Source organism: Moschus berezovskii, chromosome 21 (assembly GCF_049115385.1).
Source record: "Moschus berezovskii isolate FMDL1 chromosome 21, NW_MosBer_1.0, whole genome shotgun sequence".
Lineage (NCBI taxonomy): Eukaryota > Metazoa > Chordata > Mammalia > Artiodactyla > Moschidae > Moschus > Moschus berezovskii.
In genome coordinates, this window is record NC_142480.1 from 24182110 (window position 1) to 24202616 (window position 20507).

General features: G+C 34.6%; 1 protein-coding gene across 4 annotated transcripts in view; it reads left to right on the top strand.

The window, feature by feature from the left end:
* Window positions 1-20507, top strand: part of RALGAPA1 (Ral GTPase activating protein catalytic subunit alpha 1) — a 207309-nt gene that overhangs the window by 120197 nt on the left and 66605 nt on the right. For all 4 annotated transcript variants that reach the window (XM_055418250.2, XM_055418252.2, XM_055418251.2 and 1 more), the window contains 6 exons: window positions 5-63; window positions 2319-2427; window positions 3810-3920; window positions 10673-10741; window positions 14357-14491; window positions 14914-15097. In XM_055418250.2, coding sequence (XP_055274225.2) covers window positions 5-63; window positions 2319-2427; window positions 3810-3920; window positions 10673-10741; window positions 14357-14491; window positions 14914-15097 — 667 coding nt within the window. The remainder of the gene's footprint in view (window positions 1-4; window positions 64-2318; window positions 2428-3809; window positions 3921-10672; window positions 10742-14356; window positions 14492-14913; window positions 15098-20507) is intronic.

The window sequence follows — 20507 nt, forward strand, 5'->3', positions numbered from 1 at the left end:
TTAGGAACTTATAATCAAAACTGTGTTAAGCTCTGCAAGAGATGAGCCCTCTGGTCCTGCACGGTAAGTCAGACTATCTTAAGACTTGACATAACTCTTCTGTGTGTGCAGTTTTATTTTAAAAGTTAATTGAATTATTTAGCAGTCCAGGTTGTTTCAAATGCACAAAAGCTATTCTGAATCACAAATTTAAATTATTTGAATGATTAAATTTTTCATTATGAACTTCCTTCAGTAAAAACAAAATCCTAGTTACCTTCTTCAGTATTTTCATCTTCTGTATCTAAAATGATTTCTTTTAATCTTATTAAAATTCAACTACTCTAGAAAATGGTATTATCTTTTCCATTATTCCACATTTTCATTTCATTTAGCTTTAACTCTAAATTTGATGATTTTCAGTATTCTTTCCCAAGCATTTTCTGTGCTTATAATGACAGCCTTCTAAGTTTACAGTGATATTCCTATAATATTGTTCTATTCGGTCCTCATCACAATTCTAAGAAATTATTAGAATCATTATTCTTCCAATTTTACTAGCAAGAAACTGGCAGCATAGAAAGCTAACATTCATTAAACTTTTTTCCAAGTGCCAACCACTGTTATAAATACTTGATTAACTCAATCTTTGCAACAATTTTTATCTTCCTTTTTGTAGATGGGAGCCCAGAGAATTTTAGTAATCTGCCCTATCATACAGAAAATGTAAAGCCATAATTGAAACCCTGGCAGTTTGTCTTCAGAGCCTTATTAGATGTATAAGTACTAAGTGGTGGAACCAGATTTGAACTTTAAGCTTCTGATTCTAGATCTTCTGCCCTTTTCTTTTTCTGTTTTTAATTTTTTTTAATGTCATTGCCTTTCCAGTGAAAGACTATTTAAGCCTAAAACATAATTATCCAAAATAGACAGGAATCGTTAACATAAGAGCTTGTGTTGACAGTATAGGAGAATCCCAGAAGTTGAACATTAAACATTTTCTAAACTTGTTTGCCTATACTTTTCAGAAATGTAGGGCCTCACGCGCACACACACACACCCTTTTCCTATACTCTTCAGGAATGTATGGCCTTACATACATATACAACCAAAAACCAAAACTTAAATATTTGTATTCCAGTTTGTGCCTTTAGTTATCTGCATCCGTGGAGAACTTTGTTTTACTTAAGAGTTTATGTTATTTTAGGATTACAGCCCCTTCCACTGCTAAGCCTGACACCTGGTTATTTAGATCTGTGAATGTATAAAGTTTATGGGTGGACAAACTGAGAAAGAAAGAAAGCAGAAGACTGCGTAAAGACTTTCTGCAATTTTGATAGTAAATTAGTAGCATTAGCACTGAAGGGGGGACTTTGATCCATTCCGTTCAGGAAGAAAAATATTTCTGCATTGAATTGTTCTGAAATTTAGCATTATACTGAAATTTAATTTATCAGTATCGGGACATGGAAGATATATCAGAAAAGCTAGAAGGAGTTGACTTATTTTTGTACCTTGAAATATTACATGCTTCATTAGCAGCTTATACTTGAACACACTAATAGAATTTTTACTGATTCTGATTATCAGATAACTTTCTTTAAGCCGAAACTCAGTTGAAGTAGCGAACTGGAGTTTCACATTAGAAAACAAAATGAAAATTCTCCAAGTTCTGTTTTTGTCGGAATCCCTTTATAAAGTGTAACAGTTTGTTTTAAAGAGAATTCATAGCTAGTTATGTTAAATTTAAAAGATATGAAAGAAAAAATATTACTGCTATCAGTCAATAAAATTACAGTTTCCTTTTTGAAAGCAGGTTGCATATTTGTTTGGGAAATCGATGATATCAATTTGTCAGTATGTGTTTGTTAAAAAGATCCTGTGTCTTTATCCCTACCTATGATCTTGGTAGTAAATTGTAGTTGAAAATAAGGCTTAGAACAGGAAACTCTGCTCAGTAGTCTGTAATAATCTATATAGGAAAAGAGTCTGAAAAAGGATGGATATATGTGTATCTGAATCACTTTGCTGTACACCTGAAGCTAACACAGCATTGTAAATCAACTATACTCCGATATAAAAATTAAATTAAACTTAAAAAATAGGGCTTAGAGTTTGGGGAATATGCTTTTCTCCCACTTTATCTTCCTAGGTAACAAATTGATTAATGAATAGTAATGAATTGATTAACAGTAACAAAAAAACTGATTAATTCACCTAAATTGTGCATCTTCACTCTAGGTTGGTTGGTTGGGAGTATTTTGGTTGTGGTGGTGGTTTCATTTCATTTACAGGCACATCCGCTTTTATTTGTATCATTACTGGTTGCCTTTTTGCAGATGTGTAGCACTTTGCAGTTTAGGTATTTGGATTTGTGAAGAACTAGTCCATGAGTCTCATCATCCTCAAATTAAGGAAGCTCTGAATGTAATTTGTGTTTCCTTAAAGGTAAGTAAGTAAATATTTAGAAGACTATATTAAGATAGTATAGAATGCATGATTATTTTTCCCCAAATGTTAATTATATCTTGTGCATTATTTCCTTGATTCTGACATTTTCCTTAGTAGTTCTCCTCTTGAATTTAGGGTATCTTAGTGATGGAGAAGGAAATGGCAACCCACTCCAGTGTTCTTGCCTGGAGAATCCCAGGGAGGGGGGAGCCTGGTGGGCTTCTGTCTATGGGGTCACACAGAGTCGGACACGACTGAAGTGACACAGCAGCAGCAGTGATGGCCTATTGTATCTCAACTTTTTATGTATTTGGCTTTGTCCCTAAGATACGTATGGATGACTGCTATAAAGGAAACCAGTCATTTAACAACATATGTAGGGCTGTTTACCATTTCTTAATCAGTATTTTTGTAGCCTACTCTTTGATCTTTATTACCTCCTGAGTTCTTAAGCTGTTCCACTTTTTGACTTTATCAATCAAGTTAATTGCCCTGTTTATGATCAGAATCAGATTTGTTCAGAAATAATAACCTGATTATTTGGAGTCTGAATGAACAAATGAATATTTGTATTAGTAAAAAGATTAGTGATATTATTTTTTGTTGTGTGACTTGTAATACAATATCTATATAGAACTCTAAACACACAAAATACAAAAATACTTGACAGGTATTTCTGAGTATGTACTGTTTGAGGTGCTTTGCTAGGCAGAGGAGAAATACAGAATAAAAAAGAAATGTAAGTACTAGATTGAAGAGATTAATAATATGATGGCTGAAAAAGATCAAAATAAGAGTAATAAAATATAAAAAGCTGAGAGAACCAAATGAATGGTGCATGTAAGCTGCTGATTCAATCAGTTCAGAGAAAGCAGAGGTTACTTAGGTATCAGAGAAGACTTTAGAAAGAGGACACATCTAGTCAGCGCTTAAAGAGAGGGTGAGATTTGGTTATAAAGAGATAAGCATAGAAGTTTGACTTTATAACAGTGGGGAGTCATCTAAGATTTTTAAGCACAGAGAATGTCAGCATCAGAACAGTTCAGAAGAAAATTTGGAAGTATCGTATACAGTAGATTGAAATGGGGAAAAATGGGATAACAAGATGAGCAGTTTAGAGGCCATTCTAGAAATGAAATAAAAACTTTAATGAAGACAAACATTACAAAGAAAAAATAAAGTTAATTATATATTTGGGATGTGTTATGATTTTTAATTTTGCAGGTTATATTTATCTTTCTAATATTTTAATAAACATAAATATAGAATGACAAAAATAAACATGTATATACAATTAAGAATTTTTCAACAACTAGTGCATAGATGAGTAATATCAAGAAGAAATTTTTTATCATATTTTTTTTTTCTTATTACTACAGTTTACTAATAAAACAGTAGCCCATGTAGCTTGCAACATGCTTCACATGCTGGTTCATTATGTACCGAGACTTCAGATTTACCAGCCTGATTCTCCCTTGAAAATTATTCAAGTAAGTAATTTCTCATTTGCTTATTATGACTTGTTAAGGATTCTTACATTTGGATACCTTGAAATATAAAATTATTTAATAATTTTCTTTAAATTTTGCATAGCTAATTAGTGTCCACTCAGGGTACGTATTTGAAATACCATAGTTCATGGTAGTCCTTTTCTATATTATGTTATCTTAATATATTGAGAGATTATGTGATTGGTTTTAAATGCTACATGCAAATTTATATTTGCTATTGTCTTTATAATGTATATTCAGTATCATTCCCTGTCTCAGGTAAGAAAACATACCATCCCTTCAGTTACCAAAATCAGAACATTATTTGGGTTCATTCCTTCCCTTTCCTCTTCTGCCAGTCATTTATAAAGTGTTTTATTTCTTTCTTTTTTTTTTTTCATAATTCTGTGTGTTCTGTGCTTCCTGTAACACAAGATACTATAATAATCTTTTAAACTGGTCTCCTGGCTTCTGAGATCATCCCTCCAAGTCATCACTCATACTGACATGACTTATGTCACGATCCTGAAGGAGAAAAAAAATGAAACTAAAGTCTCCATGTGGTTTTCTGTTACCTATAAAATAAGTCCCAAACTCTTTAGTTGCAGTTTACTTAGAATCCTCCAGATGAGAACCCATACCATCTTTTCAGAATCATGTACAGATTCCTTTGATGAAATACCCTGTAGTCTAGTCACCTGAGTCAGCTATTATCCCCTAAACAATACCCTTTACTCATCTTCTTACCTAAAATGCTCTACTTTCTCTGCCCACCTCATCTTCCAGTGATTGGCTTAAATACCATCTCCTCAAAAAACAAGAATCCTTACTTATTCTTTCCTACTAGAATTTATCTTTCTTATCTTCATGTTCTTATGACATTTTTAGGAAAGACAGTAATATTTATTAAGCACTTACCATGTATATCAGTCATTATACTAGTCACCTTTTCAATATGTTCAGTTCAGTTCAGTTCAGTTCAGTCGCTCAGTCGTGTCCGACTCTCCGCGACCCCATGAATCACAGCACGCCAGGCCTCCCTGTCCATCACCAACTCCCGGACTACACTCAAACTCATGTCCACAGAGTCGGTGATGCCATCCAGCCATCTCATTCTCCGTCGTCCCCTTCTCCTCCCGCCCCCAACCTTTCCCAGCATCAGAGTCTTTTCCAGTGAGTCAACTCGTCTCATGAGGTGGCCAAAGTATTGGAGTTTCAGCCTCAGCATCAGTCCCTCCAATGAACATCCAGGACTGATCTCCTTTAGAATGGACTGGTTGGATCTCCTTGCAGTATAAGGGACTCTCAAGAGTCTTCTCCAACACCACAGTTCAAAAGCATCAATTCTTCGGCGATCAGCTTTCTTCACAGTCCAACTCTCACATCCATACATGACCACGGGAAAAACCATTGCCTTGACTAGACGGACCTTGGTCGGCAAAGTAATGTCCCTGCTCTTTAATATACTATCAAGGTTGGTCATAACTTTCCTTCCAGGGAGCAAGCGTCTTTTAATTTCATGGCTGCAATCAGCATCTGCAGTGATTTTGGAGCCCAAAAAAACAAAGTCTGACACTGTTTTTCCATCTATTTCCCATGAAGTGATGGGACCAGATGCCATGATCTTTGTTTTCTGAATGTTGAGCTTCAAGCCAACCTTTTCACTCTCCTCTTTCACTTTCATCAAGAGGCTTTTGAGTTCCTCTTCACTTTCTGCCATATGTTACCTCATTTAATTCATAAAAGGTCATTTGAAGCAGACTGTTATGTTATCTCTTCCTCCTCTTCTCCCTTTATATAAGATTAGAGAACTGAGGATATAGTAACGATATAAAGTCATAAGCTAAACCAGGGTAGAAACAGAGTTCAAACAAAGTCTGTTAAATTTCAAGTCCAAGCTTTTGCCAGTCAGCCATGTCACCAAGGCCCTATTGTAGCACTAAATATGTTTGTGTTAAAAATCTAAGCTTCTTTAAGACAGTGACAGTTTTTTCTTATTTTTTATGCATGGGATGACTTTCATATAGAATCTTTTAAATAAATATCTGTTGAGTTTAATACAGTATTATGGTTCAGAGATTGGGTTTGAAGGTTAGTCCTGGTTTAATTAACCCACGACTCTGCCATTTACTAAGTTTGTAACTGTGAACAAATTACTCAGTCCTCTAAACTCTGACTTTCTTTATGTTTGCATTTGGGATAAAATACCTACCTCACAGAGTTGCTCTGGAAACTAAATGAAAAAAAATATATAAAACACTGATATATTTTGCCATAAGAGTGATGGGACATAAATTTTTAAAAGTGTGTTGGCTGCAACTACTGTAGTAATCATGCAGGACTTGAAAACTGGATGTAAATGTAAATGTTCATATATATATATATAGGTATTAAAGCATCTGAAATTTTAAAACTTGAAAATTTTTAAGATTGGTTATTCTGTTGAAAGTTAAGGTGTTCTTTAAGCAGATTTTTTTTTTCTCATTTGAAAGCCTCCAAATGCTTTCCTATATTTTCTTTCTCAGTTTATGTATTCTAATACTTATCTAAGTAATTCTTAGGTGTGTAGAGTTTTTGCAGGTTGCCTCACTATAAATTATGGTGGCCAATGGCTACAGATAAATAGTTACACTTCACCTCTAATTGAATGAAGAAATGAAATGCTAAAATAGTAGAGGAATTCCCTAATGGCTACCTACTTGCATAGTTAGGAATAGAATCCCAGTTCTATTACCAGTATTAAGTATTAATCTGATATACTGGATTCATTCTATTAGTGAGTAAAACCTTTTACAGTGTAAATTACCTTTAAAGGAATTGAAGCACTCATTTATAAAAAACATAATAGCATGCAATAAAAATACAGTAAGTTTACCTCAATACATTTTTAACATACACATTAAAAAATTGAATAAGATCAAGAAATGTTCAGGGTAAATGATAAAACTATATTAATGTTTTGCTTTCTTGAATAAGGGCTTCTATTTCATACTTTATCAATTTTGTTCATACTATGTTCAGTGTACAATATATGTTAATTTAAAAAGACACATTATAAAATTTTTTTTAAAAGTCATATATTTGCAAGTATATATACCACAATATCCAGGAAGACAAGAGTAAATTATTTTTCCCTCACTTCATTGGGGAATAATTGATAAATATATTTTAAATGTATAAAGCAATGATTTGATATTGTAGAAGGGTTACCAAGATCAAGATAATTAACATATTGATTATTACACATTGTTAATTTTTTTTTATGGTGAGAATGCTTCAGGTCTACTCTTAGCACCTTTAAGATAGTGTTGTATGATTAAGTGTATTTACTGTACTATACATTAAATCCTTAGAATTTATTATTCTTATAACTGAAAATTTGTGCCCTTTGACCTCCATCTCCCCAGTTCACTAGACCTCAGCCCCTGGCAACCACTATACTATTCTATTTCTATAAAATCAGCTTTTTTTAGATTCCACATGTAAGTGATACCATACAATATTATCTTTCTCTGGCTTTTTTCATTTAGCATGATATCCTCCAGGTTTTTTCATGTTCTCACAACTGGCAGGATTTTCTTCTTTCCTATGATTTAATAATATTCAATAGTGTATGTATGTACACCACAATTTTTATATCCATTTATCTGTCAAAAGACATGTGGGCTGTTCCGTATCCTGGCTATTTTGAATAATACTGCAGTGAACATGAGTGTGCATATATCCCTTTGAGATACTGATTTTATTTCCTTCATATGTATACCCAGAAGTAGTATATATGGTAGTTACATTTTTAATTTTATGAGGAACCTCCATACTGTTTTCCATAATGACTGTACCAGTTTCCATTTCCACTAAGAGCGCATAAGGGTTCCCTTTTCTCCACATTCTTGCCATCATCGGTTCTCTCTTGTCTTTAAAAATAACCATCCTAACAAATGTGAGGTGATACTTCATTGTGATTTTGATTTGCATTTTCCTGATGATTACTGATGTTGAGTACTTTACCATGTTCTGTTGGCCATTTGTGTGTCTTTGGCAGAACGTCTACTCAGAATCTTTGCCCTTTTATAAATTCAGATAATTTGTTTGGCTGTTGGGTGTAGAAGTTCCTTGTATATTTTAGATATTAACCCCTTATAGATATATGCTTTGCAAATATTTATTTCCATTCTGTAAGTTGTCTTTTCACTTTATTGATGGTTTCTTTCTCTGTGTAGAAGCTTTTCGTTTATATAGTCCCACTTGTTTATTTTTTTTGTTGCTTGTGCTTTAGGTATGATTTCCAAAAAATTGTTACCAAGACCCATGTCACGGAGCCTTTTTCCAATGTTTTCTTCTAGGAGTTTTAAAGTTTCAAGCCTTTGTATTGAGACTTTGATCCATTTCAAGTTAATTTTTGTGAGTGGTATAAATTAGGGGTCCAGTTTCATGCTTTTGCACATGGATGCCCAGTTTTTTTCAACACCACATGCATGTGTGTTCTCGGCACCCTTGTCAAAAATAGACTGTATGTGTGGGTTTATGTCTAGATTTCATTCTAATGCACTGGTCCATGTGCCTGTTTTTATGTCAGTCCCTTACTGTCAGTGCCACATTTTGATTGTTGTTGTTAAGTCATGTCTGACTCTTTGTGACCCCATGGACTGCAGCGTGCCAGGCTTCCCTGTCCTTCACTATCTCCCAGAGTTAACTCAGACTCATGTCCTTTGAGTCAGGTGATATCATCCAACCATCTCATCTTTTGTTGCCCCTTTACTTCCTGCCTGCAATCTTTCCCAGCACCAGGGTCTTTTCTATTAAGTCAGCTCTTCCCATCAGGTGGCCAAAGTATTGGAGCTTCAGCATCAGTCCTTCCAATGAATATTCAGGGTTGATTTCCTTTGGGACTGACTGATTTAATCTCCTTGCAGTCCAAGGGACTCTAAGGAATCTTTGCCAGCACCACAGTTCAAAAGCATCAATTCTTCGGGGCTCAGTCTTCTTTATGATCCAACTCTTAGTCTCCACTTGGATGGTCCAAGTCATCCGTACATGACTACAGGGAAAACCATAACTTTGACTGTATGGACTTTTGTCGGCAAAGTGATGTCTGTGCTTTATAATATGCTGCCTGGGTTTGTCATAGCTTTCCTTCCAAGGAGAAAGCACCTTTTAATTTCGTGGCTGTGGTCACTGTCCACAGTGATTTTGGAGCCCAAGAAAATAAAGTCTTTCACTGCTTCTACTTTTTCCCCTTCTGTTTGCTATGAAGTGTTGGGACCAGATGCCATGATCTTAGGTTTTTGAATGTTGAGCTTCAAGCAAGCTTTTTCACTCTCCTCTTTCACCTTCATCAAGACTCTTGTTAGTTCCTCTTCACTTTTTGCCATTAGAGTAGTAGCATATGCATATCTGAGTTTGTTGGTATTTCTCTTGTCAATCTTGATTCCAGCTTGTGACTCATCCAGCCATCTCACCTGATGTACTCTGCATATAATTGAAATAGGATGACAGAATACAGCCTTGCTGTACTCCTTTCCCCTTTTTGAACCCGTCAGTTGTTCCATGTCCGTGTTCTATATTTTTATTGCTCTAGCTTTATAATAAAACTTCAAATAAGGGAGTGTGACGCCTCCAGCTTTGTTCTTTTTTCTCAAGATTGCTTTGGCTCGTTGGTTTTGTGTGTGTGTGTCAGGGTGGAGCGGGAATTCCATTCAAATTTTACAATATTTTAGGATAGTTTTCTCTAATTCTGAGAAAAATGCCACTGGAATTTTGATAGGAATTACACCGAATCTGTAGATCACTGTGGGTAGTGTGAACAATTAAACTGTTAGTTCTTCCAATCTATAGAGGAATATCTTTCTGTTTATTTGTCTTCTTCAGTTTCATTCACCATTGTTTTCTAATTTTCAGTATATAGGTCTTTCACCTCCTTGGTTAAATTTATTCCTAAGTATTTTATTGACTTTAATGCTATTATAAATTAATTTCTCTGTGATAGTTAATTGTTGGTGTATAGAAATGCAACTGAATTTTATATGTTGATTTCTGCATCCTGCAGCTGTACTGAATTCACTTATGAGTTCTGGTCTAATGGGGTTTTTTTGGTGGAATGTTTAGGATTTCTTGGGTATAGGATCATGTCATCTACAAATAAAAATAATTTTATTTCTTCCTTTCAGATTTGGATGCTTTTTATTTCTTTCTTTTGCCTAATTGGTGTGGTAGGACTTCCCGTACTCTGTGGAATAGAAATGACAGTTAGGAGCATCCTTGTCTTGTTCCCTCCTTTGGAGGAAAGGACATTAACTTTTTACCTTCAACTATGTTGTTAGCTTTGGGCTTGTCCTATATGGAGTTTATTATGTTAAGATACATTCCTTCTTAACTTGTTGAGCAAAGCAGATGTCTTCAGTAATAAATTACCAATGGTTTTTATATGTCATTTTGCTTATCTGTATCTTCTGATTTTTCTGTCTGAACATATATTACTTGTATATTTATACATATTGATTCAAGAATTGAATCTATAAGAAAACCATTTATAGCTAAGAGAGCATATATAATTTTGGTTCTGTACATTAAGATTGTAAATGTTTAATAAGTTTACTTGAAAAACTGACCTCTTAAAAATTACTTTGAAATAACAATATATTTTGGCTTAAACTTTCAACAATATATTTTCTATCACTTTATTAGCATTATTGTTTGTTTTAAGATACAGCATTAGTTTGACATATTTTTAGCTTTTTTTCAATTTCTTGCAGATTCTAATAGCCACTATTACCCATCTTTTGCCAAGTACGGAAGCCTCATCTTATGAAATGGACAAGAGGGTAATTTAAATTTGTTTTTATATTTAACAATGTTATTATCTAGTAAAATATTTGTATTTTTAAACCGTGAAAGTATATATATTTATGTGGGACACAATTAACCTTACGTTAATTATAATATGAGATATAGCTTTCCATTATTTAAGTATAACTAAATTATATTTTTAGTTCATATTTCAAATTAATCATGGTCATTTGGTAAAGTCTTTAAATTTTAGGGTTGTAAGGAACTTGGGAGGGTTCTGTCCATTTTATTTTTTTTAGTTGTTATGAGGAATTCATAATTGTGAGGAATTCATTCTTAAGGAAGCCATGCATTTTTATATAACTATTACAGATAGGAAGTAAAGAAATTTCCATTAAGGAGAGTTCATATAATATATAAAGGTATGATGCTTTGGCGAAGACATACCCTTTGGCCATCAGAAAGTTTTACAAGATTGTATTTACCTCAGTACATTTATTATGAGATTCCTTTAATTATTTCAGATATTGTGCTTATCAGTCTAAAGTTTCTATTTGATATCTCTTTATAGTTTTCATGTCTTTGCTGAAATTCTGCATTATTTCATCAGTTATCTCCATTTTCTCTCATAGATTTTTAACGTATGTATTGTAATTAAAGTTATAGCTGCTAAATTCAATATCTGGATTATTGATGAGTCTGTTTCCATTGAACTTTTTCCTGAAGACTATAAGTTCCACTTTGCTGTTGGTTCATATGTCTGTTAATTTTTTGCACATAGCTTGTTATAGAGACTCTAGATATGTGCTGCCCAAATGGTAGCTACTTACCATGTGTGACTTAACATAAAATTAAATTGAACATTTACATGAAAATTTTAATTCCTTGTTTGTACCAACCACATTTCAAGTGCTCAGTAGCCACATGGGCAAATATATACCATTTCCATCATCGCACAAAGTTTTATCAGACAGTGCTGCTCTAGATCCTGTTAATTTTCTCTGAAAATTGTTCCTTCCCATTTTCACATCCCAATCTTGAATTCTCTTCTCCAAATCTCAATGTTACGATTTCTTAATCATATTGCATTGAAATCTCATGTATTCTGCCCATTGTTTACATAACTGCCGTTATAATTATGTTTCTGGACCTATTCTCAGTTATTTTCTTGTGTGGGCTAATTGTTGTTTAGTTGCTAAATCATGTCCGACTCTTTCAACTACACAGTACAGCACGCCAGGCTACTCTGTCTTTCACTATCTCCCAGAGTTTGCTCAAAATCATGTCCATTGAGTCAGTGATGCTTTTTAACATTTTTTGGTCTTTCCTGTTGTCTTCCATATCACTAACTTCATGAGTTTACCTAAGAATTTTTTATTCTTCCTCTTTGTACTTAGTTTAAAACTCATTTGATCATATTATCTAATGATTGATAAGTACATTCTTTCTCATTTTTAAAGGACCCTGTTACTCCATTTTTAGGCAGGGGTCCTTCATTTTAGTGTCTTAAACTATGGTCAAGGATTTCAAATCCAATTTGTGAACTATATCTGGGTCACTAATTAGCCACCTCCTTCTTTATCATTTTGTCTTCCAAAGGCCTAGCTGTTCATAAGAAAAAAGCTCCACTACCAGATTTTTGTTCCCCACCTACTTTATTCACTAAACATTTATTGATCACAAAACATGTCTGTGGTATTCTGCTTGGAGCTAGTTAAGCAGACATAAATAAGATAGTCCCTGCTCTCATGGATTTTGAAGATTAGAGAGGCAAGTGAAGCAATCCAGTATAGTAAGTGCTTACTGTAAAAAGTAGAAAAATGTGTATGATACAAGGTAGAGGAGGAAGTAATTAACTATCAAGGCAGGAGGACTTGTTTTAAGAGAACAATTGCTTAAAGATTAATAGGGTCTTCTATATAAATGGAAACAAGTAGAGTCAGATTTATTCCAAGTGGAGGGAATAGCATGAGTAAAATCACATATACAGTGTCATGGTGTGTTATGGGAAGACAGTTGTTAGTCAGTTATGTCCAACTCTTTGTGACTCCATGGACTGCAGCACGCCAGGCTTCCCTGTCCTTTACTATCTCCCAGAGTTCACTCAACCCCATGTTCATTGATTCGGTGATGCCATCCAACCATCTCGTCCTCTGTCATCCCCTCTCCTCCTGCCTTCAGTTTTCCCCAGCATCAGGCTCTTTTCTAATGAGTCAGCTCTTCGCATCAGGTGGTCAAGGTATTGGAGCTTCAACTTCAGCATCAGTCCTTCCAATGAATTTTCAGGGTCAATTTCCTTTAGGATTGACTGATTTGATCTCCTTGCAGTCCAAGAGACTCTTAAAGAGTCTTCTGCAACACCACAGTTCAAAAGCATCAATTCTTCAACGCTCAGCCTTCTTCATGATCCAACTCTCACATCCATTCGTGACTACTGGAAAAACCATAGCTTTAACTATATGGACCTTTGTTTGCAAAGTAATGTCTCTGCTTTTTAATACACTGTCTAGGTTTGTTATAACTTTTCTTGCAAGGAGCAAGCATCTTTTAATGTTATGGGAAGGTAGAAAGCAATTATTTCCATATTATAGGACATGAAATGCATGATTCAGGGTTGGGAAATTAGGCATTAGACATAGAAAGGGGTCAGAATTCTACATTAAGAACCTTGGACTTTTGAGAAAGTTGTTTTTTTGAAAGCGACTTTTTGGAAAGGTTTTAATATGCAACAAAATGCCAGATTTGTGAGAGATCACTTAAGAACATGTGAAAGTCAAAAGGAATAATATAGTAATTGTTAATTACAGTAATCTCCATGAGAATTTATAATGTTCTGAAATAAAGCTAAAGGAATAAAGGTAAATATTGACAAAGTGGCATCCATCACTAGCATCAGGAATAAAGAAAAAGGCAGGATATTTGAAGAAAGATGAATTTCAATTTTTAGTGTGTTGCATGTAAGGAGTGATGCCCAGGTAGAGACCACCATCTATATAACTAACGTAGTAAATTTGAGGCTGGAAACAAAATTATTGGCATTGTCAATACCTGAGTTGTTTTAAACTGGGAATATATGTGATCACTTAAGGAGAAGCTACAGAGTAAGATAGGTTAGCATAGTATAGCACCTTGAAGAGTAACAGTTGAGGACTAGGCAGAGAGGGAGTCCCAAGATAGTGACCTAGAGTTTTCCTCCTCTCTTGGACCTGTGGAAGATATAGCTGCACATGGAACAGTTCTCTCTGAGAGAAACCCAGAAACTAATCAAGTGACCTGTACACATCAAGTGACTGAGAACATACCTACATCAAAAATAGGTAGGAACGGCTATAGCACTCTTGTCATAAACCTAGGATAACTCCATACAATGAGGAGGAAACTCCCAACTCACACCCTGTCAGAGGAGAGAAGGGTTTAGACCATACATGTAGCACTCCACCATTTAAGCCTGCCACCCAACGGACAGATGCCAAATCACCTGGCTTGTACCTAGTTCTTCTTTATCTTTTACGCTCACTCTTCAGAAAAGCTTCCAGTGGGAGAATGGGTGAAAGTTCATTTGCTGTGTGTATTTTAGACTTACAGATAATTTGAAGTTTGAATGTTCTGTTTTCTGGTTATACTGAAGATGTGGGGTTTTGTTGTTTCAGTTGGTGGTATCCTTACTTCTTTGTCTTCTGGACTGGATCATGGCCTTACCTCTTAAGACACTGCTCCAACCAGTCCATGCTACAGGAACAGAAAATGATAAAATAGAAAAATCTGTCCTTAACTGTATTTATAAGGTAAACTTTGCTTTATTATTTATTTGGTAACCAAGGATTTTTGAAACCTAAAGAATTAGCATTTCTTAGTATTGCATTTTCAGTGACTTAGCAGCAGCAGCAGTATTACATTTTCATTGTTTTGGAGCTAGCAATTTTCTAAGAACATAGATTTATCTTACAGTACCTATGGATAATTTAAAAATACTTCTTACAAGACTTTGTTTCATTGCAGAATTTTGAAAAGTGAAATCTTTGTTGAATGTGAGACTCATTAGTTAAACATTGCTCATTCCTTTTAAGAAAAAATTTACCTTGATTGAAGAGCTGTGTTTAAATATTTTAAAATTTTGTCAAGTTCTTGTATTATAGTTGTTTTCTCCTTTTACCTTTATTTTCACTGAAGAGGAAAGTTTGGTATGTTTTTTCCCCTGTATTTGCAGGTATTACATGGGTGTGTTTATGGAGCTCAGTGTTTTAGCAACCCGAGGTATTTTCCAATGAGCCTTTCTGATTTGGCATCTGTAGATTATGATCCTTTTATGCATTTGGAAAGCCTAAAAGAGCCTGAACCTTTGCACTCCCCTGATTCGGAGCGATCTTCTAAACTCCAGCCAGTAACAGAAGGTAAAATGAGTTCTCTGCGGGGCAGTATTGTTGCTTGGGTTCTGCCAGCGTATGATTTGAGGCCTAGGTAGAAATACTGGAAGGTAGTATGTCTTACTTTATAATTGTTTACCTTGTCATGTGTATTGTAACTAAATTCATTTTTAGTTTAAGAAATAACTTCAGGTACACAATTACTAAGATGATACGTGATGATATTCCCTTTATAGTTATAGGTATTCTGATACTGATTAAGTTCTTTAACCATATAGTTTTTATTTCTGATTAAGTTCTTTAACCATACAGTTTTTATATTCGGTGAGTTTACTATCTTAGATAAGGAAATATGTAGACAAGTAACCTTATGATATGACTACGTGTAAAAATAAAAGTACATCCAAGATGCAGGGGTATAGTATGATGCAGGGAACTCAAACCCAGTGTTCTGTGACAACCTGGAGGTGTGGGAGGCGGGAGGGTAGTTCATCAGGGAGGGGACATTTGTGGCTGATTCATGTCGATGTATGGCAGAAACCAACACAATATTGTAAAGCAATTATCCTTCAATTAAAAATAAAGATGCAGGGGTAGCCCAGAGGAATCCCGCAATTATTGAAGGGTTTTAAGGAGGTAATATACATGGTAAAATTAATATTAAGAGCTCTTTGAGAGTAGTATTTTAGGAGTCAGCAGACTGTGGCCCACACCTGCCACCTAAATACAGTTTTATTGAGACACATCCATGCTGTTCATTTATGTATCAATGTGGCTGCTTTTGTGTAGTAAAGCAGTGTTGAGTAGTTTGGACAGAGAGAGCATGGCCCATAAAACCAAAGATAATTTACTCTCTGTCCTTTGCAGAAAAAGGAATTTGCTTGATCTCTAGTATGTTAGATTGATTTTTAGGGAGGTTAATGCAGGATCAGGGAAAGGTTGGGGGCGGGAGGAGAAGGGGACGACAGAGAATGAGATGGCTGGATGGCATCACTGACTCTGTGGACATGAGTTTGAGTGAACTCCGGGAGTTGGTAATGGACAGGGAGGCCTGGCATGCTGTGATTCATGGGATCGTGGAGAGTCAGACACGACCGAGCTACTGAACTGAACTGGATGCAGGATCAGAGACCAATCATGATGCTGTTGCAGTAGGAGAAACATAGTTGCTAAAGGGTTAAATAGGTTATGCTATGCTATGCTATGCTAAGTCACTTCAGTCGTGTCCAACTCTGTGCGACCCCATAGACGGCAGCCCACCAGACTCCGCCATCCGTGGGATTCTCCAGGCAAGAACACTGGAGTGGCTTGCCATTGCCTTCTCCATAAATAGGTTATATCTTCCCCAAACTAGACCAAGAATATTAGAAAGTCTAGAGAATTAGGAAGGGAAATGAGAGCAGTATTAGAAATGGTTTAACTTGGAGCGCCTATTGAATATTCATGTGACTTAGTGGGACCGTTCATTGTACATGCAAATCTACACCTTAGCAGCGAGGTCTTTGTTAGGAATATGTATTTACACATATTGTGTGTAAATACACACAATGTAAATATGTATTTACACAATATGTGTGTTCAGAGAAGAAAAGGTTGGAAAGGAAGGAAAACCAGGAAAGAGTAGTTTCGCAGAAACAGAAGAGAAAGATTTTTGAAAGACTGGCCAAAAATATTAAATGATAGAGATATTAAGTACAAAAAGACTGACAAATACATCTACTTTGGTTTCAGCAGAGAAGTAGGAGACAGAAGTGGATGGCTGTGGGTTAAAGAGCAAACAGGACTTAAGGAAGTAGAGCCATTTGTCAAAAGTGCTCTTTAAAAAATCTCAACTTTTTTGTATTTTAAAAAAAAGTCAAGAAAAATGATAAAACAGATAAGATTATTCAGGATTAAAGGAGTTTTAAAGACAAAAAGAGCTAAACTCAATTATAAGCTGAAAAGGAAAGTTGTAAGGGGTTCATTAACAGAGTGACGTTCCTAAGAGCTAGCAAGTTTAGGTATTAATATTAGCTCTTCTTCTGAAATCTGAAAGATGAAGAAAATTGAAATAAATTAAGAGGACTGACAGAAGTTATTGAGGACCCAATGGAAACCACACCATTTTGGTTGCATCTCTTAACATTCAGTAAATTGGATCTGGCAGATAGACAAGGGAACGATGGCTTTCAGAATACTGGTATATGGTTTAATTATAGAATCTAGGGTTGGTGAGACTTGAACTGATGTTAGGAAATAGCTAATAAGCTGGAAGAAAGTAGAGGTGATCCTATGAATCAGAAAGTAGATGTGGTTGGTGATAAGAAGTTTGAGCAATGATTCTCAGCCTTGGCTACATATAACAATATTGATATTCTGGTCCCATCCATAGAGGTTTTGATATATTGATCTGGGATTCCTGGGACTTTTAAAACGTTGCAGGTGATTAATATCCAGCCAAGATTGAGAACTACTGAGCTTATCAGTATGTTAGGACAGTGGTTTATTAAATGAGTTTTTAAGCAGCAGACACTCTTCAGATAAATTTCACAAAGGATGTCTACTTTGTAAAACTTCTTAAAGTAGAGCTACAGTGAAGATTCTGCTGACTTCTCCCCCATTCATGTCTAAGAGCCCTCTCCAAGGGCTCTAGCAGAACAGAATTGGAAAGTCACTAGACTAGGAGGTTGTGGTTAAGAGTATAAACTTTAAGGAAGAGTTTGATTTTTAAAGGTAGAATAGTTATAAATGATTAAAACATCCAGAATGTGGCCATGGTAATGGATTGATGACATAAAATGCAAGTGAAGGTATAAAGCCATGTATCAAAGAAATACAGGGCTTGGGTTTTGAGTCAACCACAAATACCTAATAGTTTGTCTAGAACACATATGTACAAGTGAACTAGGAATGTAATAAAAATAATTCAGACAATAATTGATATAGGTGACTGACTTCTTTAGATTTGGCATAGTATTTATTTTACTTAAAAACAAAGTTAAATGGAAATATTCTTTTCCTTTTTGCATTTTTCAAGGTGTAAAATGATAAAACTTGGTTCAGGGCAATGTAGTATATTTCTTAAACAGTGAAAAATAAATAGTTTACTTATTATTTACTTACTAAAAGGGAAGTTTTAATGTATTTCATGTAAAATTTATTGTGCCATTAACAGTCACTGTAAAAGAAAGGTGTAAAGATTTTAAACAGATGAGCTTTATATTGATACCAAATACTCCATGGGGTACTATTCTCCAAATGTATTAAAGTTGTTCCCTTTGGACTTTCTTAAAGGTGTTAAGGACCAAATAAATGCAGAACCTTTTAGGAACAGCTGTGAGCTAACAGCAGGTGATTCTGTGGTCTGTAGTGACTACATGCTGAGGGTTTTTTTTTTAATGTGGCAAAAATGGGTAATCATTGTGCCCTTGTCTAAGGCATGCATCATCATCTTCAAGTACTTTTTTGGCCAAAGATTTCTAAACACAGTGTCCCTAATAAGCTCAGTATTGGACTGAACAAGTCTGATTTGAAAACTATTGGCAGGAGTAGCTGTAATTATTAAATTTACTAACGAATAAAGCAAGGTAGTGAAGTTGGCTTTTTGTCAAATGGCAGTAGTCTTATTAGCAGAAAGTCATCATTTGCAGGGTCAGAGTGAAAGAAGGCTCCAAAGGATTCATTCTGTCTTAATTATAGTTTCACCTGTACATATTATGCAAAGCTAATATTTAAAGCATTTGCCAAAATTAACTTCCTCTGCATGTTCTGTTATAGTGCAATGAATTGCAGCAGCTTTTTATGTCTTGCTGCTTTTGTGTGCCATAATAATCTGTAATTATGGGTTTGCTGCAAATGCTGTAGGGTTTGTTTAATCTGACGATCTGAAAAGACAACCTTGAATAGACTTATTTAAGTGAATGATAGTTACCCAAAGCATTAGAAGCATTGATATCTTCATTTTGCATTTTCTCACAAGGCTAGTTATTTTAGAATTTCATTTTTAATTTCTAAATTAGAGAATTTCATGTTTTTTATATCTAAGTAAATATGTAGAAGATTTATGTATGTTCAATAGCTAACGATTCAAAATAAATCTAAGTAAACCTAACTGCCAAATTAACAAGTTGAGAGGTTTTTTTTTTTATTATTTTATATTTATAGATATCCTGAATTTAGAGAAGCAGTTTAGGAAAGAAAATGCTTTTACCTACTTCTGAAATCTAAGTTCATTTGTTAAATGTTCTCGGTGTTAGTAATTATGACATTTGTGAACAAGCTCACTAAACTGCGTTCTCACTATCTCTTTCCCTGAGGGGAGCATGTATAGAACAGACAGGACCTAGACTTAGGTGTTTCAGTTTTAGGGAAGGAGCTGGCTCATTCTTACAGTTTAGTTTTAGACAAGTTTGCAAAAGGAACTCATAAAACCTTTGTGACTCACAGTGCTCTCAAAATTGGTTTGTCTTGTTTCACTTATATCAGGCTTTGTATATGAGTTTTCAGTTCATCTTTACCAAAAACCCCATGTTATCCTTAGAGAAAAATGGAGTTTAAGAAGTTTTTTGTGACTTGTCCATGATCACAGAAGAAGCCAAAGTCAGAAATTCTTCTCTTTTCTGTGGTCCATTTCTATTAAATTACACTCTTTTGCTTCTTTAGAAATGTTCTGCAAAGAAGATTCACTGCCTAAATGAGTCACCTGATTGTCACTCAAAAGGAAGAAAGTGAAAAAAAATTTCCTGCATAAGCTTAATTTAATCATAATTTTCTATTACTATTTAAAACATGCTTAGTTTATTTTTTTTTTCATGGCTTAGTTTAAATGAGCTTTTCCAGTTGATCTTGGCCATTTATTAATTTATGCTAAGTACTACTTTTTTGACTCTGTACGCAGAAGAAAACTTTTGTGAAGGCATTGTTTCCGTATGTCAAAGTAATTTGCCAGAAGAAAAGGACAGTTTAACAAAAGAGAAAAATATGGAGATTTGAGTTGTGATAAAGATGAAAATAACACTGCCCCAATGTGATACCTTCTGTGGCAAATCCCTGAACTTGTGAACCCATTTGTCTTCTTGTTCAAAATGAGAAGTATTGGCTAGTTTATCTGCAAGGCCCCTTACAGTGTGAACACTCATTATATTCTAAGTTATAATTAGAGAAGCAAAAGTAGACACTTGATTCAGATTGCCTGTTTCTCATCATTTAGTGGAATATCTTTTTGCTTAACCATAATAAGTCTTGAAAAATGTAGGATTGAATTAAGATTAGTCATTTAGTTTGTTATCTAGTGTTAAAATAGCTCATTTTCAGAGCCAGCCCTAACTATAATCAAAGAACAGCTCGATGAAATTAGAACTTTTTAAGTAAATTGAATGTTTATATATACATGTATGTAATAAAACTTGATTGATTATGGAAGAAGATTAAAATTTTGACAGTAACATTTCCAAATCAA